This window comes from Taeniopygia guttata, chromosome 5 (assembly GCF_048771995.1).
Source record: "Taeniopygia guttata chromosome 5, bTaeGut7.mat, whole genome shotgun sequence".
Classification (NCBI taxonomy): Eukaryota; Metazoa; Chordata; class Aves; order Passeriformes; family Estrildidae; genus Taeniopygia; species Taeniopygia guttata.
The window spans coordinates 19,364,534-19,391,527 of NC_133030.1; the positions used below are offsets into that span (position 1 = coordinate 19,364,534).

General features: G+C 38.1%; 1 protein-coding gene across 2 annotated transcripts; it reads left to right on the forward strand.

Moving 5' to 3' along the window:
- Positions 1-287: 287 nt before the first annotated feature.
- On the forward strand, positions 288-25,576 carry TOLLIP (toll interacting protein). Of its 2 annotated transcripts, XM_012574209.5 has the most exons (7): positions 288-529; positions 7,307-7,456; positions 9,403-9,585; positions 10,632-10,784; positions 12,683-12,773; positions 16,480-16,500; positions 22,119-25,576. In XM_012574209.5, the coding sequence occupies exons 1-7, from the start codon at positions 497-499 to the stop codon at positions 22,331-22,333; spliced, it is 846 nt and encodes a 281-aa protein (XP_012429663.1). In that variant the 5' UTR covers positions 288-496; the 3' UTR covers positions 22,334-25,576. The 2 variants fall into 2 exon arrangements, with proteins under 2 accessions (XP_012429663.1, XP_002199221.1); XM_002199185.7 differs by lacking the exon at positions 16,480-16,500.
- Positions 25,577-26,994: the final 1,418 nt, after the last annotated feature.

The window sequence follows — 26,994 nt, forward strand, 5'->3', positions numbered from 1 at the left end:
GAAGCCACCGGGGCAGGCCAGCCAGTCGTTCCCTTTCCCGCAGGGCTGGCAGAGGGGGCCGAGGAGCGCCCCGCGGCCCCTCACACCCCGCACTGCCTGCGGGGCGCTCCGGGCGTGGGGCAGCGGCGCCCGCGGCACAAGATGGCGGCCTGAGGCGGCCTGAGGCGCCGCGCCCGCCCCGCCTCCGCCGCAGCGCCGCGGCGCCCCCTACCGGCCGCGCCGCCCCCGCAGCGCCGCGCTCCGCTGCGGCGCCCGCAGAGCGCAACAGCGCACGCGCGGGACGGCTGCCCGCCCCTCCCGGTGCGCGCAGAGGCGCATGCGCAAGACGGCGCCGCTGCGCTGCCCCGGAGGCGGGGCCGGGCGCGTCAGGTGACGCGGACTGGCGCTGAGTGACGGGCGGCGGAGCGGGGCCGGGGCAGGGAGCGGCACCGGCGGCCTGGCGGGGCGGGAGGAGGAGGAAGAGGAAGGGTCTCGGCCACGGCCCCGGCCAGGCGCCATGGCGACCACCGTCACCACCCAGCGGGGCCCGGTGAGTGCTGCGGGCGCGGGGCCCGCTCGGGGGTATCTCCTGTTACCGCTCGCCGCGCGGGGCGGGCGAGGCCCGGCTCGCAGACCCCGATGGGCCCGCTCGGCCTCTGCCGGCACCGCTGTGGGAGGGAGGGAAGGAGGGAGGGAGGCTCCGCGTCTCTCAGCCTGCCCCAGCTCCGGCCGCGCCGGAGCGGGGAGAAGAAAAGCGCTCTCATCTTCTCCAGGCTGCTGGGATGCGGGGGAGGGAAGTCTGCCTTGTCTCCCGGCTCCCCGCCTGCCAAGAGGCTTTGGGAAAGGGGAGGGGAAAGTCCCTCCTAACTGCGCGGAGTCCTTGCGGCGGCTCTCCTTCACGTTCTTTGTCCACAGGCATTTTCAAGGGGGGAAACGGTTACGCAGAAAGCCTTTCCAAGGAGGGAAGTTCTTACACTGAAAGCCAAAGGGCTTTCTCCTGGAAGCAGAGCTCGGCGGGCACGCTCGGGCCGCTGTCCCTGGAGCTGCCGCCTGAAAGCTGCAACGGCGCGTCCCGTGCAGGATGTAGGCGTGCGGGTTGGACGGGAGCTGAGCCGTCTAAAACCGATTTACCAGCCTTCTGGAAGCTGGTGCTGGCAGTTTATTGAGAATATGTCACTGTCTGGTTTTGCCCAGGGGTAATCATACCTCACACCGGGATGTTCTACATATGAGGTGTTACAAGATCAGCTTTCGACAGATGTGCTGTTCCTGTCTGTTCCTCCTCTGAAAGGATCTGGTAGTCATTGACAGTATGATATTGCTTATGGTAAAATGAGGGGTTTTTAAAAAGCAGTAAATGTACACTGCTGTATTTTATTATGTAGAAACAGCTACTTAAAAAAAAAAATGCGGCCTTGTGGAAAGAACAGTGAAGTGAATTACTGCTATTTGAAAAACTGCACTGTTGTCACTTTTCTTATGACAGTAATATGATAGAGTCACTAATTTCATTCTTTAGAGTGCCTTATTTGTTTTATTTATCATATATGCCTAGACTTTCTTGAATCTTGCAAGACATCTTTTAGAGGTGTTGTTCTAGAATTTCCCAGGTACTCCTGTATAATCTATTGTCAATCTTTTGTTTCCTAGACTTGACTGAAGCCTGATAAAAGGCATATGATAATTTATCTTATACAGCTTTGACTTTCTGGGCTTCAAGTTTAGTGTTTTTTTTTTAATGTCTTGCTGACATTGTTGTACATGCTTTTCTTCCTTAACCGCTTCAGAGATTTGAATGTTTTCAAATGAGTGAATAAATTATGCAATATTAAGCAAGCATTCACAGCTGGGAGTGTTGATATGGTACATCCCAGCCTTTCTTAATTCTTTTCAGAGAGGAAAATAAAATTCTACTAGTTTCTGTGTGCAACTGCATTACAAATGAACAGCCACTAAATGGTGCTAAAGGATTGGGAACCACTTTTTTCTTTACTGATGGAGAGAACAGTTCAGTCTTTCTGTTTGAACAAGCAAGAAAATATTCAAGGTTGTTTCATGTGGGTGAGAAACTACAGTGGGCTGTTGCCATTCTTACACCTGTACTTTCTAATTGTGACACTGCTTACTTGGTGTGTAATTAAAATTTTTTAAATTAAAAAGCTGTTCAGTTTTTCCAATGAAACAGAATTCATCCTGTCTGTTACTTTAAATACTCTGCTAGAATACAGATATCTCTGACCCTTTTCAGGATGTTATGGAATTAGCGCATTTTCACATTTGTAATCTTGTATGAACAAATCAGCTTTTTAAATCTCAACTATAGCTGAATATGCAAGGATTCCTAAGTGATATTTTTTACAAGTAAGATTATTAATAAACAATTTGACCAGATTGAGCCACCAAAACTTTATGTTTGTGATTCTTTATCTAGCCAGTCATATCCAAAATAACTCTTAATGGTTATTCTCCATGGTTACCATGCTGGCAAATGCATCAGGTCCTTCCAAATTAGATTAATACCAACCTGGGACTGCGTAGACTTCTGCTCCTAATTTCCCTAATAAACTCTACTCTGATGAGTAGTGACTGCGTTTTTTTCTTGATACTCTTCAAAACTTTTTACAGCCCCTTGTCAAAAGTCCCTTCCCAACTTTCTTGTAGGCTCCTTCAGGGACTGGGAGGTGCTCTGTGGTCTCCCAGGTGGAGCCTTCACTTCTCCAGGCATAGACGCAGATGTCATATGGACACTCATTCTGTCTTTTATTTTTAACTCATGCTTGTATACCATAGTTCCTGCCATTCTTTGCAGGTATTTATTACCCACTCCTTTTTCCCATGTGAAATTTGCCCCATTTCAGTGTAATGATTGAGATCTCCTTTCTCTTTGTGTTGCATCTTGCAAGACAACCTGTCTGCTTTCTTAATGACTTCTTGGCAGACACCAGAAAGGTGCTACAAGGTGCATTCTAACTTTCTTGTATTCCAAACAAATGCTCAGCCTGGCCTCACAAGTGCTCCAGCCCTTTTCATAGGTCTTCTTGGTGGATCTTTGCTGGTCTCCCTGGAGTTCATTGTTTTTCATGTACTGCTGGGCCCCAAATTGTCAGTGTTCCAGGTGTGGTCCAGCAATTGTTTCCTTTCCTCAGCCCATTGGCTGGGTGCTTGTTGATCTAGTGTTGTTTTCTGTTAGGATTCATTGCTGCAAGTGTCCTCTGCTCATCCTGCTTTGCTTGCTCTCCACCTCTGTAGAGGTACAGGCAGTCCTGCCAGTTGTTCTCCAGTCTGTACCAGTGCCACGGATTTTTCTGGTCAAAGTACAGGTCTTTGCCCTTGTTGAATTTCATGCAATTCCTGCCAGTGAATTCTCCTGTGTCTCTAGCTGGTCCTGTCCTCAAGTATACCAGTCATTTCTCGCAAAGTTTAGTGTCATCCTCAAAACTGATAAGGATGCCTTTTGTCTTCACCTTTTGTTGCTGGGGAAAAACCTTAGATGCATAAGTTAGATTCTGTACAGATCTCTTAACTGCTTCACTTTTAACCAACCTCCAGTGTCTTTAACCACTGAACTTCAGCTTCTGAGCTTAATGCTTCAGTCAGCTTTTCATCCATCCAGTAGTCCACTCATTCCTGCTTTGATACCTTCTGCGCTTTCCTTAGTCATATATTCTTGTTTTGAAGAAGGCAGATGGCTCATCAGCTTTTTATTCTCTGAAAGCCTTGGTAAAGGTTGGCTATTCCTAGTCCCTGTTTGGCTTTTTCCCCTTCATGTGTCAAGGAATGTCTTCCAGAAGCACTTGCTCCATTGATTTCTTAGTGACTGAGGTGAAGTTGACCTGCCTGTGGTTCCTCAGGTCATCCTTCTTGCCCTTTGGAATGCTGGATATGATATTTGTCTTTCTCCTGAGTTACTCTGATTTCCATGGCCTTTCAAAGATGTTAAAGAGCAGCTGTGAACAAATATCCGCTCTTTCAGGACCTCTGGATGCTTCCTATCTCATACCAATTTTTCTTCAGTGTGTAAAGCATAGAATAATAGTTCAAAACTCTGTCATTCACTTTTTGTTTCTTAAAGATAGTAAAACCATTTAAAGGAGAATGGTCAGAAATTTCTGAGTAGTTAGGCGTTTAAAGCTCTGATGTTTCAAAGAAGTTTCACATTAGACTTCTTGGTAATTGCTAGTTTGGAAACCTTAATTATGGTTCCCTGAGTGTATTGTGTCTGGGCAAATGTTTCAGTAACACGGGGCGTTTGTGGCTGTGTTTGGCTCTGTGTCCCTTTCCCTCCCTTACGCAGGTGCAGTCCTTGCACAGTCGGTGAGTTGATGGTTCTGACAACTTACTTCCCATTCCCTTTGCCTCCAACTCTTGTTTCTTCTGATCAGGCTTTTACACTGACCCACTTTACAACTCTCTGGTACCATTTAATGTTGCATAAGAAGCAGGAAGGTGAGACTGAGACAGCGTCATCCTCAGTTACATCAAATATCACATCATGTTCAGTTTGAAGAAGTTGGGATGCAGTTTTTATACCTGCAGCATTCTACTGTGAAGATTCACAAAACTACCCCTTAGGTGGTTGTAGCAGATGGGAGGGGCAATGTTATTCTATTTCTAGATAATCCATATTTTTACAATGCAATGCTGTCAGTAAAGTTTATTAGAAAGTGATTATAAGGTAGGCTTATTTTTAAATTGTCTTCTGAGTTGTAGTCCCATCCCTGTCCTGTTGCTAAACGGAATTAATGTTTTGTTCTGCAGCTGTTGACAGAACACGCTTGAATTTCACGTTCTTTCTGAAGTGCCGTTAGGGGGAAGCTCCTTAGTTTCAAAGTCGTTGTGGAGTAGGATCAGTAACACAAACTTGTCAAATATATTTTCATTGGTTTTAAAATAAAAATTAAGGTTGAATTCTGGTTACATAACTTTGTATTTTTAATTCAGCTTGGGAGGTGGCAGTTATGTGCCTGCTTTTAAATGCTTTGAGGAAGATGTAAATTGACCTGTTTTCTTTACAGATAAGAAGATTGCATGATACTGATTTGTCTCTGTCAATATGGAATCAGCTGATAATTAGTATGCGAATATACTGAGTAATTCCCTTCAGTAAGCATCTCTCTAGATACTTTACAGGCTATATTACCAGGATTTGTGAACCAAATATTAGTCAGAATTGAACATATGAGTGTATGCATCTCCTCTTCCCCACTCTTCCCTTTTGGAGGGGTTTACCAATCAGATCTTTCACTAACTTAGTTAACACTAGATGGTTTTAGTTTCTATGTATGTCATCTCTGCAGTTCTAGGATAAGAGTGTGGCTTTGTGTGAGGTAACTGGATAATCTAGAATCAACTTAACTGCTATAAGAAAACTTTGGTCTCCTTCATGGGCTTTTTCCCCTTTGGACTTCAGTACAGAGACCAGTTTGTTTATTTTATTTTTGAGCACATATTGGTTAACTTTTATAAAATAAAATTTCAAAAGTGAAAACTGTTATTAGATTTCTGTTGTGAATGAATTCAGCTTTCCAATATCCAGGTGAATATGGAGACAAAAGAGGCTATCCTGTTTTCTGGGAGTTTGACAGAGGGAGTTTGCATAATATGGCAATGGGATTTCAGGGGTGCTATCACTTCTGACTATGGGAAATGTTTATGATGTCTGTTCCTAGAGGTAGATAGTACCGGATTTGAAACTTCCTGAAGTGCCAGGACTGGAGGACCAATGGCATTTACAACACAACCTGCTATGTTGTAAATGCCATTTCCTTGCTAATTCTGGGACCATTTCAGATCTTGCCTAAGTGGATTATGTTTTATTTTAAAATTATATGTATTCCAGTGAGAAGGCTGTTATAACACCATGTCTCATTGCCAGCCAAACTTTAATAAACTTTCTTTTATTATTAACTTCTAGCCTGTTTTTTCTTTCCACTTCTTAAAACTTCAGCTTCTTAGGTTCTTAATTATAACATTTTAAGATACTTGTAAGCAAAACTGATTCCCTTTTTATTCTGCTTCCCAATAGCCCAGCAGCAGGCATTCAGTGCTTCCTCCTGAACTTTTCAGATAAACTTCCTTTCTGGCATGTGACACCTGCTGTTGCCAGGATCCTGAGGCTCTCAGATAATCATACAGAATAGTAATACATGTGATTTGGCAAGAGCTACAATTTCTGTCTCCAAGATGCAATGCTGACATGCAAATGCTGTGTAATCTTGAAAAGCTATGTCCTCAAGGCCTGTTAGCTTCTTAAATTATGTTCTCTAGGCATGCATCTGCCAGATACATGATTGAGTAATCTCATTTGGGATTGCAACATGAAAAGTTGCATTGTCTTTTGTCTTGATGAGGTAGACAGTTCTGTATTAAATATGTCATCCACTCTATTTACTTTATCAACACATATAAATACAGTACACTTCAACCAGATTTTCATCTTCTGTAGATCAACTATATCATGACAGCAGAAAAAATACAGCTTAATTATAAATTTTCTATGACACTTTTTTCCCTTTTAAAATTTATTATAGCTCTTTGTTATTTTAAAATGAAAATGTATTTGAATTGATTCTATTCACTGAGTGTTTAAAATCTAGAAACAACCTGAGTTGTTGAATTTACAAGTAATGGGTAGAAACTTTCCCTTTATACTGTAAAGCTAACAGAAAATCCATAGGGAATGCTGATTCATATTGACTCATGTAACAGAAGTTCTCCACTACTGCTTTTTGTCCTGGCTCATTTTCATGATAGACTAGGTTTTTAATTCCCACGTTGTTTTGAATGTGGTAGAATTTTGTCACTAAGGTTAGTTGCAGGCTGGCTGTGTTTAACACTGGAAAAGCATTAGGGCATCTTTATTGCATTGCAGGATTTGGTCCATAGGAAATCCTGTTTTACAGTCTGTCTTGAAGATGACTGTGGAAGTGACCTTTCAGATGAAAGCACTGTGCTATGTCTTGGAGCAGGAACAATTGGACACAATGTGGGTGATGAATAATTGAAAGAACTGGATGCCATCAGATATCGTATACGAATGTGTTGTAATACTTAGTGTTTCTGAATTTTGTATGGACTACTTAAATGTTTAGTTGCAGAGCAGCTTTGGCTCTCTGTCCTACTTTTTTTCAGAGGCTTATGTTGGAAATTATTGTTTCTGAAAAAGAGAACATTTTACATGAATTGGCAGTTTTGTCATTTAATTAGTTCTTCGTTCATACTGTCAAAACAAGACTAAATTCTCCTTAATTTGTTACACTTTGATTTATCTCTTTCCCATTATAAAAGTTTAAAGTCTTCTTTTTTCCCCTTTCTTTCTTTTTTTAAGGTATTTGTTGGTGAGCTTCCTCAAGATTTTCTTCGCATTACCCCAACCCAGCAGCAACAGCAAATCCAGCTGGATGCCCAGGCAGCTCAGCAGCTACAGTATGGAGGAGCAATGGGTACAGTAGGAAGACTCAGTATTACTGTAGTACAGGTAAAAATTATGCCATCTTGATACAATTAAGTAATTTAAATAATTAATGCAATTTTTTAAATTGGTGGACATGAAAAGATTTTGTGTTGGAATTCGAGTTACTAAATTATTTGTAAATGGGTAGTAATTCTTAAAGGTTTTGGAGCTTCATTTTTCTGTACATCTGCATTTTTTCCAGTTTCATGTTTCACTGTTGCCTGGTGCAGTGATTTCCTGTAAACCTTGCTATTATAGCAGATAATCAAATAAACTTAGGAGGTTTTTTTGCAGTGAACAAGTTACTCTGAAAACTTCTGTTCAGAAAGTTCCTGTACTTAATATTGGAAGAATATTAGTAATTTTCAGGATATTATATGGAATTGCAGTTCCCGTATGTATTGTTCCACATCTTTCTCCTCAAAGCTATTTTCCAGCCAGTTGGTCCAAAGTCTTATTGTCATATATATTGTTTTACCTTTGTTGAACTTTGAGATTCCTGTCTGTACACTTCTCTTATCCTATCAAGGTCCTTCTGAATGACAGGACAACAGACAAGAGATTCTCTTCTCTATTTGTCTAGGAATTTATGCAGGAATGCTATGGAATCTTGGCTGCATATTGAGACAAGTCCCATTCTGGATATGAGACTTGCCGTGATATAGCTAACCTTTAAAAGATGAAAATCTGGTTGAAGTGTACTGTATTTAAATGTATTGATAAAAGAGCATGCCTTAATTCTGTTACTAATAAACTGATGGAAGATTAGAAAAAGTTTCTGGGGGGGTAATTTGCTGCTTTTTGTTCCTTGCAGATATTTAGGGGTGGTGGTGAGTTTGTCTACGCACAGCCTTTTTTTTTGATACAGGTTTGATAAACTGTCTAATCCCACAAGTTGAGAATGTAGATAGTGCTTAGACTGGATGCCTGCTTTCTTCTTTTATTTTCAAGTCCACATTTACAATAAACAGTTTGAGACCTTTCTCACCAGCTGTAATGTATGTACTGATGAACCAGCATGTTCCCTGAAGGAGAAAAGGGCTTTCCAAGCCTGAGGTGCAGCCTTTGTGATAGATGTTATGCTGTGCACAGCCTGAGCTGTTGTGAGTTCTGTAAACATCTTGTCGGTGGGACATGCCCTGGGGCACTATGTTTTGTCACTTGTCTTACTATGAAAAGAACCATGGGCTGCTTAGTATTAGTCAAAGAAACAGCACATGCAAAAAGCCCAAGTTCTGCTTAAAGACAGCTGTGCAGTGGTACTCAGTATTGTGTTTGGGACTGTCAACATCTTGTTTTGTTCTAGTCTTCTGATGTTTCAGCAAAAGTATGTTGGATCTCTTGTGATTCTATTCAGCATCTGTTTTTATAGTGATGTTGGGTCTTAAGTTGTCCACTGAATTAACTACCATTAAATGCACATGCTGAAATAAGTGTGTAATCACTTTGAAATGTATGATCTACTATGACTAGATTACCTCAACTGAACTGTTTTTGCAGGTTGTGCTTTTGGATTGTGTGATATTCATGAAGGTACTGGATTTCTGTAATTCATCCTTTAAAAGAACTTAAGTGAAAGAGGACAGACTACCTATGATATTATACTTGTGATTGTATGTTGGAGATCAGATACCCAGGGAAAAATTGAACTTATACAATGTCCTTGTAATCATGTATTTTGTGCTTTTGTATAAAGTAATTTATTTTAGCTGCAGTGAAGATGTGTATTTTCTACAATAAACAGGTAAAAAGATGTTACCTTTTCAAGGTCTCCCAGACACTTAATGGTGTTACTGGTTTACATTTTAATCTGGATGCTGTTTTTCTTTATTTTTTTAACTCTTTTTGCTCTGTCACAGAATTGAATCTAATCCTTTGTTCAATATTTGGTCCTTACTGTGAACTAATAGTAATTAACTTCTCAAGTTAATGTCAGTACTATGCACTTCCTGGGTTTCTTTTCTTTTCAGGCCAAACTGGCAAAGAATTATGGAATGACGCGCATGGATCCGTATTGCCGAATACGGCTGGGATATGCTGTGTATGAAACTCCAACAGCACATAATGGAGCCAAGAACCCCCGCTGGAACAAAGTTATTCAGTGCACTGTTCCTCCGGGTGTGGACTCCTTTTACCTAGAGATATTTGATGAGGTCAGAACTGCTATATATTTTTTCTACCCCTCCCTATCTCCGGTTTGGACTGAGGTTTGGGTGAAACCTTGCAAAAAGGAATGAGTTAGCACAGACAGTTCCTTAGCCATGTTCTCTCGGAGATGGTAAAAATTTTTCAGAATTCCAAAAGCAGCAATTCACAAGTCTTTGCTCTTCCCCAAAAATATCAGAACTGTTACTTTTCTTTGGTAGCTGATAAAGGGGCATTAGCAGGCTTGCCTGCAAAAGAAGAGAAGCAAAAGATGTCTTGAGTGCTATTTAAGCTCCTCTTGGCTATCAAAATGCCCTGCAGCTTTGTGTCCTTCACTGTCCCTATTAAAAATAGCCTGTTGTACAGTGCTGTTTTACTTGAAAATTCTTCAGTGCTATTGTAACCTAGGGAGAGCTTGGAAGCTTTCGCAAGTTTGGAATTCCTGAGAATAAAACTGTCAACTACAAATACACTACGATTTATTAGGAGAAACTAAGAGGCTGCAGCTAAGGTTAAAGTCATGGTTTGCCTGTTTTTTTGCTGCCTCTCTCCCTGTGCATGACAGTGCAGCAGTTGTGTGGTCATTACATAAGCAAGGCTTTTGGATGCTGCTTTGAGGGCGTAGCTGATTGGTTCAAGTGTCTGTTTCATTGCTGCAACATGGGGACAGGTCAGTACTTTTATCTGCTGGAGTTCACAGGCTGTCATAGTAAACAGAAGAGGTTTATGTTCATGTAATGGCCTCTGATGTGATGTCATGAGATTCACATGGGCTATGATGATATTAGGATGCTGTATTTCTAGAGTGTTCTCTTCAGGTTTTCAGTTTCTTGCTTTAAATATCTGCAATCAATCTATAATCCCACTTAAAGTATCCTTCTCCCTTGTTGGAAAGGAGATGGTCAAAATATTTATTGACAGTTCAGTAGTTTCAAAGGGAATAAAATTAACAAAGTTAATAGCAGAAAACTGAAGTGTTAGTCAAGGATAATTTGAAGCTTGGGGTTTCTTTCAGGACAATTAATTTGGTAATATTTTTCAAATCATATTTCAGAGAGCCTTTTCAATGGATGACCGCATTGCTTGGACACACATTACAATTCCTGAGTCTCTGAAACAAGGAAATGTGGAGGATGAATGGTATAGCTTGAGTGGAAGGCAAGGTGATGACAAGGAAGGGATGATTAATCTGGTTATGTCATACACGGTAAGCTGAGTTTGGGGTGGGAAGGGAGAGAAGCTTTTTAAGTAGTGGGAGGGAGATATTTTAAACTGAAGTAGACCTGTTGTATTGTACTGGGTGTTTGTGTGTGTTGGCATTTAAAATAATTATACCTAACTCTGGGAATAGCAGTCAAAAATATTCATAAAGACACTAAGTACTTTGTGGTGTGGTGGCAAATGGGTATTTATCTTGTTTTGCAATTACCAAAATTCAGCTTATTCCTGTTGTTGGGGAGTACACGAGAGCAGGTAGCTGGGTGTGCAGCTACAGTGGGACCTGCAGGTTGTGCCCTGGATGGGGGATATGGTGGGAGCCCCAGGAAAGGGATCATGACCGGGTGCTGCCCCTTTGCAGCACAAAGGGCACAGGGCCCTGTGGCACTGGCCAGGGACTGGGCACTGGGACACAGCTGGAGCTGGTGAGTCAGCAGGAAGACCCCAGACTGGGTGCACAGACTGTGAGGGTGTGAAACCCAGGGATTCCTTTGTTGGGGGTCCCTCCCTGGAGGCACCAGCTGGAGCTGTTTCTGTGTTACTGCACCATGATTAAATTATTGTAAGGATCCAGATGTCTGGCATTGTGGTGGGAAACCCAGGGCTGAGCTGGTAAGGAAACCCTGTCTGACTGTGAGTGTGGGGTGTGCAGGGAGCCAAGAGGGACACCCATGAGGTCCCTGGAGCCACCCACTGCAAAGGGCCCTTGGTCTCAGCAGTTACAGACTGGAGTGGGTGCCAGAGTGGCTCCTGGATGTTCAGACAGGAAAGTTTCCTTAGCACTGTGCTACTATACGTATAAAAAAGAAATCCTCAGCTAAATGGTCCATTGTCATTTCTAAATTAATAATTTTTTTAAAACTTCATGGAATCTAACAATAGCTTTATCCCCTAAGTCTTTAAAAATTCATGTCAGTTTAAAAGCAGAATAATGGAAACTCTTCTCTGTCTTAGGTGTTTCTTGAGTAGTTTGAATGTTCCTTGAGATTACATTGTTTCTCACTTCCTTTTGTGTTCATTTGGTGCTACTGGTCATGAGCTGCAGACCTACACTGATTTATTTAGCCACTCTTGGAGTGTTCTTATCTGTCACCTTTGTTTCAAGTACCTGTTGGATAACATCTAGCACGTGCAGCCCTGAATGCTTCCTACTGCACTTGTATGTCATCGGAAGTTCCAAGTTGCTGTTCATTGCACAGCTGGGAACAGATATTCCCTGCTGTTTGAAATTCACATTATGCCCCAGATCTGAACAGTTGTTTCATTACCCTGGAGAGAAAAGAGTTTATAATTAACCTTGAAAACTGTCTCCCTGTGAATGTACTGTTCATAATATTCAATATTTTCAAGGATCAAACTGAACTGAAATATAACTGAAGTTATTGTGGTAGTATAAGGGAATGGAGTTAATTTGATATTTTGTTTAAAGCACAGTTTTACTCCAAAAATATTTGATTTAAGCTAATATTTCCTTCAAGGAGCAGTGTACTGCTTTTTAAAATAAAAAATAAGAATAAAAAACAGATTTTGTCTAATATTTAATTTATATGAATATGTTATATATTCATTTCACAAGGCTAAGGCATGAAAGCTGATTAAACCTGTATTTTAAAATAATGCATTTTGATAGCATTTCATCACTCTTGCGAAAGGCGAGTTTGACATGATGTGTGTTTATTGATTCTCGGGCAAATTAATTGCCATTTGAAACATGGTAGTTCAGTTAGTTTGGTAGAGATGTGCTTAATATAGATTAGCACTCAGCATAGTCATACTGTACTGTTGAACTTGGATTTGCAATGTGATGATTTGTTTGCAAACACTTTTAATTGCTGGCATTTTTTGGCTATTTCCTGAGTTGTTCTAATCTGTGCCTTTTCTGTCAAGTCTTTGCCAGCTGCCATGATGATGCAGCCCCAGCCAGTGGTCTTGATGCCCACTGTATATCAGCAAGGAGTTGGATATGTGCCTATAGCAGGTATGTTTTCTCTACTTGAAGACAATGAACATTCCAGATGAAGGGTGTTGCAGAAATAAATACAAAATTACTCCTGTTTTTTCAGAATGTAAAGGAAGCCATATAAGATTTTTTCCTTAATCACTTTTTCCATTATATATTTTTATGAGAAGAGGGAACAAATGAAGTACAGGTCTGCCTTCAGTCTTGTACCCTGTTTAATAGAGCTGTATGAGTTTGATTAAATGGATTAAAATTTCTATCAAGTTGTGAAGGCTTCTCTTTTTGAGTATCTATTTTATACTTCAGTCAGGTCTCTGAATAGCTGTCTAGCAGGCTGCACTTCAAGTTGTGTTTACTTAAGTGGGGGCAAGCCATGTCTGAAGCTGTTTGCACTTGAGAAAGTGCTTCAAATGATTTGTGCTCTTGGAGCTGCAGGCTCTATAGCCCACAACGGGATTAATTTTTCTATGGTCTTTGAAGATGCTTTGTTGGAAGGGAATTCACTACGTGGCATGTGAAGTATTTGCAGCTCAGTGAATGAAAAATGTTAGTTTGTTCTGGGATAGCTCTTTTTGATGTATTTACATAACTACAGCAGGTATTGTCAGTGCTTTTAGTTGAGTCAAAGAGGGTTTTGGATTTGTAAAAAAAAATGTGTTAACTTATGCTTTGTAATTTTTCTGTCAAAGATGAAAAGTTTAAAGTATGTAAATAAGTTTGAATTTGTCCTGCTTGGGGAACTGATTAGTTCAGTTGAGTTTGTGTTTAACTTATGGCTCTTAAAACCCCGCATTTATTCTGTGGCTATCTATTCAGTAGTATGTGTGCTTTTCAGGGAAAGTAAGAGATAAATTCACATTTTTTTAACTTATGATAGTGTCTGTGGGGCATAATTAAAGTGCTAAGGGATTACGTGACAGATATATATATATAATTTTGTTTCTGTAAGAATAGGAAATCATTGAATTTAAAATGACTAGGAAATTGTTGAATTTAAGTTTCCATTCACTATAAGAACAAACCTCGTCAATAGAAGAAGACTGGATATGTAAGTTAGGAATCATACCTCGTGTTTCATTATTACAGAGTTAATTTAGAACTAAATATGAAAAGGTTGGGCTGCATGCTTTATTTCCTGATGAAAACATGCATTTTGCTTCATTTTAGGTGTTTTTTTATCTCTGTAGTTTAATTGACAGATTTTAAGTCTTGCCAGTGAAGTGCTTTGAACCAGAGTGTACGTTCCAAAGCGTGATTCTGTTGTGGTAAACCAGATCTTCTGTACTGAACTTCAAACACAGTCATCTTGGTCAGAGTTAAAAGATCTGATAGAAAGTGAGAACAAATTTCTTGAATAGACCAGAATGAGAATATTCATATTACAGAATAGCCGTGCCACAGTATAAAAAGAAGATAAGAAGCAGTTTTCAGTATGATTGAAATTAGACATAGAACTTAAGAGATAAAACTTACAGAAGACCTTCAAACTTGCTATTCAAGTACTGGATGTGCAAATCATGATATTCTGTAAATTATTTATCTTGAGAATATTTTCTATTTGGACAAGTGAAGAATTAACTAATAATTTGCAAGTGATAGTAATGTCTTATATTTTAGCTGCTAAAGAATTTGGGGTCTATATGGCAGAGCATTGCCCTTCTAACAAGATCCAGCATGTTTATTTGCTGCTATAGTACTATTCTGTGTTCAAAATTTTTCCTGCATCTGTGACTTGTATTTGTAAAGCATTGCAAAGTTCCACCTCTGGATTTGAATTCTTCTTTTGTTCTGGGAAAGTTTGAGTGTACTTCCTGGACTTCATAAATGCCAGTCTTTTTACAAGCCACTTCTGACCTACATTTGGTATTTTTTGCACTCTTTAAATATTACTGTGCTTTATGTTTGCTGTTCTAGAATTTCTGTGGACACCGTTAAAATTTCCCAAAGCACTGTGAGTTCTAAAGCTTTGACTTACTCACTAATCAATTACCCACTCATAATAATTAGATGGATGTTTAGGTTTGCAGTTGGAAAGTGACTTGGCTGCAGAATACTTTTGCTGTTTCATGTATTTAATGGCTTAATAAAAGTAATTTCAAATTATAAAAGGAAACAATAGTGCATCTTAGAAGCCATCTTGGAGTTTTTTAAATACTTTCTGTACATTAACCTAGATGCTCCTTCTGAATTCTATAAACTCTTTCAGAAAGGTGCATGCAAGATGCTGGCCTTCCTTGCACAGGTGAACTGTTTGTGTCTGCACATTTCCTTTGTAACACTGCACAGTGTTTGCTCTCTTCCTTTTGAGACTGCTTCAGGAAGGGTGATGGATGCTCCTGCTTTGCATATTTTTAGTTAAGGTTTTTTACCTGTGCAGCTAAATTAATGGAGTCAGTAAACAAACTCTGCTCTTCCTTCTGAGGAGTGGAAGAGCATAACTGAATAGTTTATTATATTTCAAATGAAGGGGATTCTGCTGTAGAAGACTGTCCGAATCAAGTCATCATTCCTTATCTATGATGGAAATGGAATGGGTGAGCTAAAATGCTTATCCAGACAGTTTTAACAATTACTTGTTCACTGTATAAAATAACTGTGCTTTAAAGAGAGATGGTTAAGTCAAATTTAGGTGTGTCACAAAGGCCAAGCTGTTTTTCTGTAACAGAAAACTGTTGAAAACTAACTTTCTAATTCACTAGCCTTCTAATTAATACTGAAGGAGCTGATAACCCTCACACTCTGTCATACAAGCTGAGGTAAACAGTAGAAACAAGCAGGTAATCACTGTGGTAAGCAGATGCTCATTTCCTCACATTTGGTGGTAGATGGAGCTGTGTTAAGAACAGAAGTGTCCATAGTATATTCTTGCAGCTTGGTAATTAATTGCAAAATTTTTAAAATCGAAAACTCCTGACAATTGCACTAGCTGCTGCTTAGAAGCTATAGCTGCCATAGGTGATGTATCTATGGATTGGGTATGCAAAAATTTGAACTTGTGAACCCTATTGTTATAAAAGTTCAGTTTATCTACCACCTCTTCCTGTTTCTTTTTCTAAAGATTACTTAATTTAAACTGTAGATTATTTTGATATACTGATGCTTGCAGAGTCTTCTTATAGTGAAGAGTACTAGACAGTGAGCTAAAGAACATTAGTTCAATAAGCAAGCTATACTAAATATTCATGGGATAAATAGGAAACTTGCTTTTACTTGTTTTATAAACTCCCGTGTTAAAAACCTGTGTGTTTCTGGATCCTGTCAGAGTCAAGAATCTCACTTTTCATTGAGGCAAAGTTGTGTGTGTATGCACATTGTTCCTTTAGGTGTCCTTATGGAGAATCATGGGTTAGCTTGTGATGTTACTGGTATTTGTTCAGAGAATCATGGATGTATGTTGTCCTTTGTGGTCTGTAAAATATAATCCTTGCTGCAAAGACCTGGTGGCTTACTTATTTTGGTAGCATTTCCCCTGACTGTTACTTCTGCTTAAACAACACATTTTGGAAACTTGTTCAGGGTGTTGAAGCAACTTAGTTGAGCAAGTGAATCCTAGCAGCATTTAGTTTTTTAGTATTAGGTAGTTTATGTTTTACCCAGCTGCCTCATTTTATCCAACTTGCACCATTGGAAGGTAAATAATTAATATCCTTTTAAAAATAGATTAATATTTCTTTCCCATGTCTTATTCCTTTCCCCTTGTCCCTTCATTTTCACCTGTCTTTAGGGCTTGAGTACTTTGCTCTGGGTAAGTTTCCAAGCTCTTTTCTCACTCCCATCCTCATTGACTCAAGAGTCTTTGCATGAACTCGCCTAACAGCTTTATTTATTACAGCAGACTGTATAACAAGGTATTGCCACTTGGTTGTAACAGTAGAACAATTTAATGCCTCTTCTGCACATTGTTAAAGCCTCTCTAACCTGTTGGAAAGTCTTTAAAGGCATTTGCTCAGCTTTGTGCTATAATGGTTAAACTGATTGCTCATGACAATGTTGGTGAATATAATGTGATGTTAGGATATTCTTCTGAAGCTGCTGTATGTCAGTGAGCTACACTAGGTGATAGTATTGGTTTTCTAGAAGAGAAGCAATTCTTGCAGTTGTTTGGCTACTGCAACATTAGTGGAAAAGCCAGTAGTGTCGTGACGTTTGGTAAACTTGAATGCAAAAAAGTGAGTTTTGTAATGACACTGAGAAGATAACCTGCTAATTACCTTAGCTTATTTGAAGATTAATTAAGGAAATTAAGATTTTCTTTTAAAAAAGTGACACTTTTTTCATCAGTGCATATTTTTCATGCACTTCTATTTTTAATCCATGTCAATTAAGTACCTGACTAGAACTCTAAAGGCAAATCATGTTACAGGAATCAATTTTCCTTCATTTTAGACTTCTTTTACTCTGACAATTTTGATTTTGAATTATGCAAAGTTGATGTGACACCACTATCTTTGATAAAAGCATTGGCCTTCAATCAAATACATTCAGAATAATTTCTTGATGCCTTGAACTTCAGAAAGATACTGTCGATGAAACAGTTGTGGTTGTCACAACAGATTTGGTTTATTCAGAGCAGTGGAATTTTAACATTTTTCTGTTGTTTCATACGCTTAATTTTGCTAGTAGTTTGCAAAGAAGTGACATTTTAAACAATGAGATGGTATGCATATTTTAATAGTGAGATTTTTCCTGGAGCAAATATTATTAAGACCTATTTTGTTTTTTAGAAAAGAGTTACCAATTTCTTCATTTAAATGAAAGAATTCATGCTGAGAAGGTTCCTGAGTTTACTCTGAAGGAATCTATGGATGGGACAGAATGATAATGTGTTGAGAAATTAAACATAGGGCACTTGACTGAGAAATAAAATAAAATTACATGTGTGTAATGCCTTGTATGCAGTTGGAAAAAGTTTACCCTGTTAATTCTGCTTTGATGCTTTCATTTTTGCTTGTAGCAACTGACTTGCTATTGTTTCATGTATTGGAATGTCACTGCTTATGCCAGCATGTTTGCCATTGCCATTTCACTGAATTGGAAAACAATGCTCCATTCTTCTGATTTATAACATGTACCGAATATCTGAGAGTAACACACGAGTTCACAACTCCACTGGGAGTGGATTCTTACATTATTTAGTTCCAGTTTTCACCTGTCAGTGATATGAGGTTTTTTAACTTAAAGCAGCAACTTAACATTGGTAATTTAGAAGCTTATTATAACTTTTTCTAATGACTGCATGTATGTGTCTGTTTGCTAAATTTCAGTGCATAGTTCTTTAAGTTTATGCTTAAGTTGTACTTTCTGTTTTGTAAATCAGACATTATGGATGCTTTTAGCCTGAGTATCGAAAAACGCAAAGTACTCTTAAATTGATATTTGTATAGCTTGAATGTTGAGTTTCATGAAAAGTAACCATTTATCATGGAGGTATTTATTAAAAATTTGTGATAATAACTCCATTTCTGTGGTAGTCTAGTTGTAGACAGCATAAGCTAAAATTATAAGAGCTGAGAAAATGGGTTTTGAAAATCCTTGGTGAGAAACAATATGGACAAGAAGTTTCTTGTATCTTAAACTGATTATTTATATTGGAAATGCTTTTTGAGTTCTGCCTGTCCAGGTGTCTGGCTTCATAATTACCTATTTTTGATGAAAGCAGTAAGGAAAACTCTGTTCTAGTCTTGATTTTATTTTGGCACTGATAAGACACGGAAACAGTGTTGGTAAGCTGTAGGATGCTGTGGTACTTGAGAAAACAGCCTCATGTTTAATTTGGGTTAATACTTTAAACTGACCTCCTGTATGGATAGTTCATACACTGTTTAGGCTGATTGTTGGATAATCTTAGGGTGTTGATGACTCAGTAAAAACATCTTGGGAAGTTTGTTAGAAGTAAAACATAACTTCTCTTGCTCGATTATTTCAGGTGCTTTGCAACTTTAGTTTTTTGAGGTCACACATCTTCTTATGCCTGTTTTAAATGCCTGCATTGTTTGTAGGCAGTGTGAGGAATGAGTTGAGGTTTGTTGAATCTCTAAAAGAGGCAGTGCAAAATGCTGCTGGGTAATTGGGTGAAATGTATTTGCAGTGTTGGTCAGGACTGCACAGTGGCTTTTCTCCAGGGTGTCTGGTGGGCTGTGTGCTCAAACACAGTGCCAGACAGAATTCCAGGGACCATGGTCCAAAGGCCATAAAAAGCTGTGGAACCAGAGTTTAGAGTGGTGCAGAAAAGATGACAGATACCTGTGATAGAAGTGTGATGAATTTGGCTGGGCAGAAATATGGTTCCAGCGTGCAGGTAACAAATTTATGAGATTATTACTTGGTATGAACCTTTTTGGATAGATGCAGCCGGTGTGTTAGACTTAAAGCTTCTAGGTTCCTTTTTTTTTTTTTTTTTTTTTTTTTTTACTTCTAATAAAACTTAAGATTATTAAAAGGGGATTTTTAAAATAAAAATTGGAGAACATAGATAAATAGGGAGGTGTTTACAAATCAGTAATGGATCCCTTGAGACAGGACAGGAGTCCAAGTTGAGGAGAGAAATAGGAAAGAGTACATCCGGTGGAATCCTCGGTGCAGTGCTCGCAGTCATACTATATTCATTTAGAGTATCTGGTCAGCCAGAGTTGATGTGTAGTTCATCAACCTTGAATGTGAGTTATAATATAGCATTTTTATGCTGACAGAAGAAACAAGTCACTGGGATGCTAAAACATTTTTACACATTAAAGTGAATATAGACATTTCTGACTAGATAGTTAGGAGGGAAGAAAATGGTGAAGAGACAAGGTAAGTATTGAAACTGCTCTTTGTTTTTTAGATGTTAGGTCTGCGTAGAAGTAGTATAATTGCAATATTTTCAATCACGTAGGTACTTCAGTCATTATGCTAAGAGAGATGAGGCTGCAAAGAGGCATTCTTGAAAATTATCTTGGTTCTTGTTACAATTTTTGAGCAGTTAGTCAGAATTCAGTAGAAGAGAAGCAGCTTCTCATCTACTCCTGGTCAATATATGACAGCTGGTTCTCAAAAAGAGATCTTATTTTGAAGATGTATAATGGTGCTGATGCAAATAGTTCATCTTTTGTTTAACTTACAGAGAAGTGATTAAGGTAATATATAGAAAGCAAGTAGGCAAACTAAAAACTGTGTAAAAGAAGTTAGTTGTTCAAAGAAAATGTGTGCTAAATTAAAAAAAATCCAAAACCAACACTCAGAGAACCTTAAGAAGTGTGAATTAAAGCAGTAAAGTATGTTTCTGACAAAAATTGGTAGATCTCCCATATATGGGGATGTGAAAGTGTTAAATTTTATATGTTACATCTAAACTGGTTATTAGGTTCTGTAACAAGGCTTTTGAAGATCAAATGCATAAAAGAAGCAGAAATTATTTCTTTTAAAGAAGCAGAAAACATAGAATCATGTATGTAATTAAATAACAATTAAGATATAATTATGTAAGGTAGTTCAGGAAAACCTAGTTGGAATGTGAGACCATAACAGGTGAAGGAACTTTTGTTTTCCAAGGACTGGAGGATAGCAAAGTGAAGTTTCAATTAAAAACATTTTTGAAGTAGCCATTTTCTCTATTGTGTAGAATGATTAAAACCCAGGAAGATTAGAATGAACTGCTTTAAAGCAAACATGTAACTACGTAAACTTTAGGAGGAAGTGACATTGTTGTGTAGGAAAAGCCTGTACGTATTCATAGGTATTTGAGTACATCAGAAAGAACGGTGTGTTCTGTGTATATCACCTTCTCAGCTGCATTTGTAAAATGCTATTTCCTAAGCATTCTTTCTATCATATGATATTCTGATACAATAAAGGTAATCTTCTGGTTTAATATCTATTTATAAAAGCTGATGAACAAATAAAAATAGGTGATTATTCATCTAATTAAAGGAGTTGAATTTGATGCACCTCATTTGGTGAGGTGCATCAGATTTCTTAAAAAAGTCAGTGAGGGAACTAAAACAATTTGTCAAAACAAGAACCCTTAGCAGTTTTCTAAGCCTCTCTGACTGCCACATGTTGCAGAAGGATCTCATTGTAATAAAAGGGAAATAAAATTATTTGTTAAATCTGGTGGTAAAGTATGTGTAAAGGATCGTCTTATCTAATCTTAACTAATACTTATTTGGTGATAATTTCTCAGTTTGGTCATTACTGTAGAGGAAGGTCTTTGAATTATTGTAGAGTACTTTATAAAAATATCAGGTGAATAGTCTTTGAAACAGTGCATAAAATTCTTGAAAGCAAATAGAAAACTGATACTGAAACTTGGTTCTGTCTAGCTACAGGCACTTCTTGCCCTACCTTAGAAATTCTGCAGAACTGCAGAAGCTAACATATAAAGGAGTGGGACTAAGATAAACAAGGATCTGAAACTACATAGAGAAGAAGTGAAATACACAATTTTCGGGAGTGAAAAAAAAAAGTAGATATGTACTATTAATCTGTTTTCAGTTTTATACTAAACAAAAAGGTAATGTTTCCAGCAATGGTTCTATGCTTAGTGATAGAAGTTCTCACGTGATGAAAAAGGGATTTTGTCTAGTAATTTCTTTTAACAGGAATAGGAATACTCATTTTCTAAAATTCGGTAAACTGCCAGTGCTTTATTTTACATGGATATACAAGAAGTTAATGAAAAATGACAGGTCAGATAAATTTTGTCCTTTGGAAGAGAGATGAACAAAGCAGTGTATGCCCCTAGAGGTGTTGCTGTTTTGCCATGTAGTGACTTTGAAGGCTGGATGATGGAACTTTAGCCAGGAAAAACATCTGCTAAAAATTGTTTATTTGTGTGGTCCAGTCTCCTAGTGGACCAAAGTACTTTGCTTTCCTTTGAATACACTGGAGATTGCATTCATTGTCTTTCTAAATATCAGCTGTGTATATTGCTGATGTAAAACCATTTTTTCATCACAACATAAATACACTGGGAACTAAAATATGAGGTGGGGAAAACCAACCACACCTTTCTGTGATGAATTTAGTGTTTGGTTAGTGAATTGTGTGAACCTGTTTAATTCAAGTTGTACCGAATTTTGAACACTACTCTTGTTACCATACTGTAGTTTATAAGTTCTGGAATATAACCTTGGGGTGAGAACCTGTTCCAGAAAAATATTTTCCAGTTGCAACAGTGTAGGTATAATCTCTGCAATCTTCTTCCTTCTCTGGAGCGCATGTCAGAATAAATAAATGCTGAAGTTGTTGGGTTGGGACAAGTCAAGAGCTGCTTTTGTCTTCAAGATCACTGGGGTTTTTTGTTGTGGGTTTTTAAAATTTTTTCCTTTTCCCCCCTACTCATGTATGTTTTGTGGCTTTCTTTCTTCTGTTTTTAATCTGTAGGGATGCCTGCAGTCTGTAATCCAGGCATGGTCCCAGTGGCAATACCACCTCCTGCAGTCAACCCTCAGCACCTGTGTAATGAAGAGGACCTGAAATCTATCCAGGACATGTTTCCCAACATGGACAGGGAAGTAATCCGCTCAGTGCTAGAAGCTCAGAGGGGGAACAAGGATGCAGCTATCAACTCCTTACTTCAGATGGCTGAAGAATCATAGATGCCCACTTCCTGTATAGTCCCTGTCCTCGATGCCACTTATTTTTACTTGCCAAGCCAGGGATTTAGCTAGAAGAATTTCCCAACAGCTTTCTGCTAGTGCATCGTGTGTGACAGATTGTCCCCCTTTTCTCCTTGGACAGTTGGATCTTCATCTCTTTCTTTCTCAGTCTGTACATACTCAGTTTAGCTTATGTCCTACATTAGAGCAGTGAAGCATCTTTACTATCAGCTGTGCCCTGTGTGGCTATATTCTGATGGGATTGGGAATAATGCTGCTTTGTTTCTTTCTCTCCCCCTTTTCATAGACTTGCTCTTACAAAGTAACTCTATGCAGTACAAGATTTACTAGTGTTTATTAGACTGGGGAAAAAAAAACTTTCCGTGGAAGGTTTGCTGTTTAAATACAACTGATTTATTAAAAGTACTTAGGTTTCAGCAAGCAGCCTATTTTTGCCAGAAATTAAAGGAGACCCTTTCTTATACTGTGGTGTTTAGTTATTACTGTGATATAGTCACACCTTTTAGATGGAAGATTTTTAATTTAATAAGCTAAATTTCTTAGGTTGTACTGGTGATATTTGTAATGGGCATCTTCTATTCCATCTAGTCATTGGGCACCAAAGTAATATATTATCTGGTGTACATTTGGGGCTTTGTCCTCCCACACAGTATTGTTATGTATCTGTAAAATCTTAGGAGGTAACTTTTAACTCATACAGGATGTATTGCTGTAGCAGAGAATAGGACTGAGTCCTAATGTACTTCTACAATTAATTGCACTCTAACTATTACTTCTGCATTCCTATAGCTATTTCAAAGGTTAAGTGCAGAAGTAAAGATACTTGTACCTGGAAAATTATTGAAGTCATAAAGAATTATTTAAGATGTTGTCTTACATTAAAAAAGCAGATATCTATGATCTGGTTATAAAGCTTGTTTCTTTATACCTATGTTTCAGCAAAGTTATTGCTTTACATTAGTGGGAAAATGATTGTATTTTTCCTGTAATAAGAAATAAGCACGAAAAATAGCTTCAGGGTCTTAGAATGACATTATGAATTGCTCAGTGACATGTTAGACTGCAGCTGCTGTAGTCTGTTTATTATTATTTGATGCAGATGGAAATAAAATTCTATGTGAGAGACAATTTAACATATCTGACTTACAGTCTGATCCTCAGAGGAGGTGTTTGTATTTATTGTTAGTGTAATTTTTTCAAATAAGATTTGATTTTGGAGCTGCAGAATCATACAGTTATGCACCAGTTACACCTGTTGGATGAATTTCTGTGGTGTCTGTTTTTGTAAAGTAATGCACTTTAAATAGTCTGCACCAATTTATTTTTCCAGTGATGTGCAATGTTGCTGTTTTGTCTCTTTAATGTTTGATTTCAAATACTTTCTACAATAGCCATAGACCTTTATATTTTCAAGAGTTGAAATGAATGTATGCTTGAAATCTAGGCTCTTGAGTGATTCATGAGAACATTAAAGCCAGGTTTGGAATAGAGAATGATGACCCATATTCTCTTCTTTCCCATACTTTATGTCCTATGCCTAACATATTTTCTTTATTATCTGATGGGAAACTGATTTTATCCCCCCTCAACCTACATTCAAGTAGCCTTTAGAAAGTACTGGCAGTAGATAATGAATATTTATTTTTTTAATCATTAAAAGTAGTACTGAAACTTTTAAAATACAACACCAAAAATTATCCCAGTTTCTGACCTTTTAAAGCTGTCTCTTCATAATGTACAGTTTTAAGTTTTGTTATGAATCCCTTAACATCTTAAACTTCTCATTGAAAGCATAAGTGTCTTTGGACATTCTCCAACTGGATTTTGAATAATGAAATTCAAGGCTATAGTTCTTGTACTGTAGTTGCAGAATTGCCACACTTTTGTTTTCTAAAGTTAAATGGGTAGTCTTCAAGAAACTAGTCTCGCCCCTTCCTTACAATCATGGTAAATTTTGTGATTAAGTAGGTGTAGAGGCATTTGGTCTTTATAAAAGCAGAGTGTTTTATGATATCATGACCCAAAAAAATGAATGTTGGTATGGATTTAATGCTTAGATACCTCCAGGACAAATCCTGTAGTCGAACTTTTACATAGCTTGAATTGCTAAGGATGGATCAATTCAGGGAAAATGTACATATTTAAATTTTTATATTAAAATGATGGGATTCATAATACAGCTTTTCATAAAAGCAAGTGGTCATGGTTCAACTTAATGGCTGGTAAATTGTACTGCATCCTTATTACAGTTCCATTTCAAGCTCAGAACAAAATCACCTTTCAGTCCTAACAGCCAGAAGGGGTAAGTGTAAAAGTTAAGCTAGCCAGGTTTATTCATAAACTGACTCTGGCCCTCTGAGGGAGTCTCCTGTTCTTAGATATATTTTTAGTGTGTATTTTTTTTCCTAGCAAATGTTATGCAAAACAGGGTAAATAAGACTTGAAAATAGGATATGTAGGAGCAGTATTGCCAGTAGAGGGATTTCATTATCTTACACTATACTTAAATATTGTTCTGTGGATTTTTTTGTCTTTATTTAATTAAGCATTAAACTCTTATATCAATATGTGCTACTTTCTCTTGTTAAAAAGAACAAAGTAATCAGCCCACTCAGCTTTTCAGCATACATATCCTTCCAGTTAAGCTGTTTGTTGTTAGGCTTGAATTGGAGAGAGATGAAAAAAGACAGGAAGTGTTTACTATTTTAGGGTCTGTGAAATTAAGGTATTGGAGCTGAAAGTCTGGTGTTCTATTTAAAATAAACAAATCGCCAGTCATGATTGTTGCTTTTGAGAAAATGCTAATGGGGTAATACTGTGTTTGATGCTGCTCCTCTGCTCAACAACTTCCAGCACCTTGGAGCCAAAGCCAGCTGTGTAAGACAGGCATCTGCTAAAAGTTAGTGCTCTCAGTATAGTTTGAGTCCTGCCAAGAGCCTCAACTTGCTAAAGGTAGGAACATCTTTTGTCTAGCTAGATCCTTGCAATTTCTGTACTGCTCTTTGCATCTGCTGATGGTACTCAATGGGTTTATTCCCCCCTTATAAACGTTATTGCCTATTTGGTTGACATGTAATACCCTACAGAGGATGTTGTGTTGCTGTAATTATTCTGAAGGCATTGTTTCTCTGTATTGAGGTCCAGTGTCCAAATATGTTTCTTGCACTCTAAAGTACATTAACTTTTTCATTCTAATTTAATAAATGTACCATCTGAATGAAAGTGTATCATGTCTCTGTTGGAGAGCACCACAGTGTGAGTCTTTGATCTAAAATTCAGGTATTGGTTACTGTCTTCTATTCAGTGTTGAACATTGGTTGGCAAATTACGATGCTTCTTAACGTGACCATCTGGTGGGAACAGTAACAGCAAATGCTTAAAATTACTTTGAGAATTCCTCTTTCTGACGCTTCTACTAGGGGCTGCTTTCTCAAGGAAATGTGCTAATATTGCAGGTCTGGAGGACACTGGAGAGTGAGGGAGGAGGGAAGAACAGCACATGGGTATGGAGGGAATGCTGCATTGTGAAGGACTGAGGACTCTGGATGGGAGTGGTGTCAAAGTGAAATGGCCATGGGTGCTATTCCAGCTACAAAAAGAGCTGGCTTTATCTGCTAATACATGGTAAATGAATTTGAAATATTTGGTTTGCATAGCATCTCTTTCTAGTACTGTGATGGCAAAGGTATCTGGGGCCTCTCTCACATAACAGCATCACCATGCGCAGTTATAATTTGGATTATTAACGAACTGCTAGTCTGAAGTATTACTGTGTTATCAAGCTAACATTTTGGAATTTACTGTCCATTCATTTATCCTAATCAAGAGTTGGTTGTTTTTTTAAACAAATGGTAGTTGAGAGGAATCTTTCACAGCTGATTTTTCTTTTATTTATTTCCTTAAAAGTATTGAGTACCTACTGTGAAATAAAACTATGTTAAAATTGTACATTTTTCTAGCACTTGAGTATCAGTTTCTATCCCAATTTATCTTCAAAGGTTACAGTTTCCTTTCACATTTCTCTATTTTGCTGTGAGAGATGGGAAGAGTGAAAATTATTTACTTTAAAAAAACGTTTGTGTTCTTGCTGCTGCTGAAGCATCTGTTTAGTATTTTGTATTTTTATTAGCTTTTTCATTTCAGTGTTAATCAGAGATGATATGTGGGGGTATAGAGAGAAATCAGTATATTTTGAATTATTAAAACATTACAGAGCATCAGTGTGAGCAAGGCCTTCAGGAGAAATGCAAATATGTGTTTTATTAGAATAAGAAGGAAAAAATGAAAACCCATATTAGCAAGTTTGTCTGCAGTTTTGAGTTGTAGCCTACTGAAGACTTGAGCTTTCTCTTCTAGATCCTCGGGAAGCTTAGTCAGAAACCAAAGTTAATCTATTTTCATGCAGCAATGTATTTTAGAAGTATTTTCTTTACTATCTTGCCAGAAAGCATAATTAATTTTGTGAGATATACCTGAGTTATACCATAACTTTTGAAGGAAAATTTGCATATAGGCAGGAAAAGTGGATTTATGGAAAGCAAGTAGATTGAAAATTATCTGAGTGTGTGTTTCCATGGATGAGAGAATTTTAAAAGTACTACTGTTTGAAGTATTCAAAGAGTTCACTTAGAACATGTTTT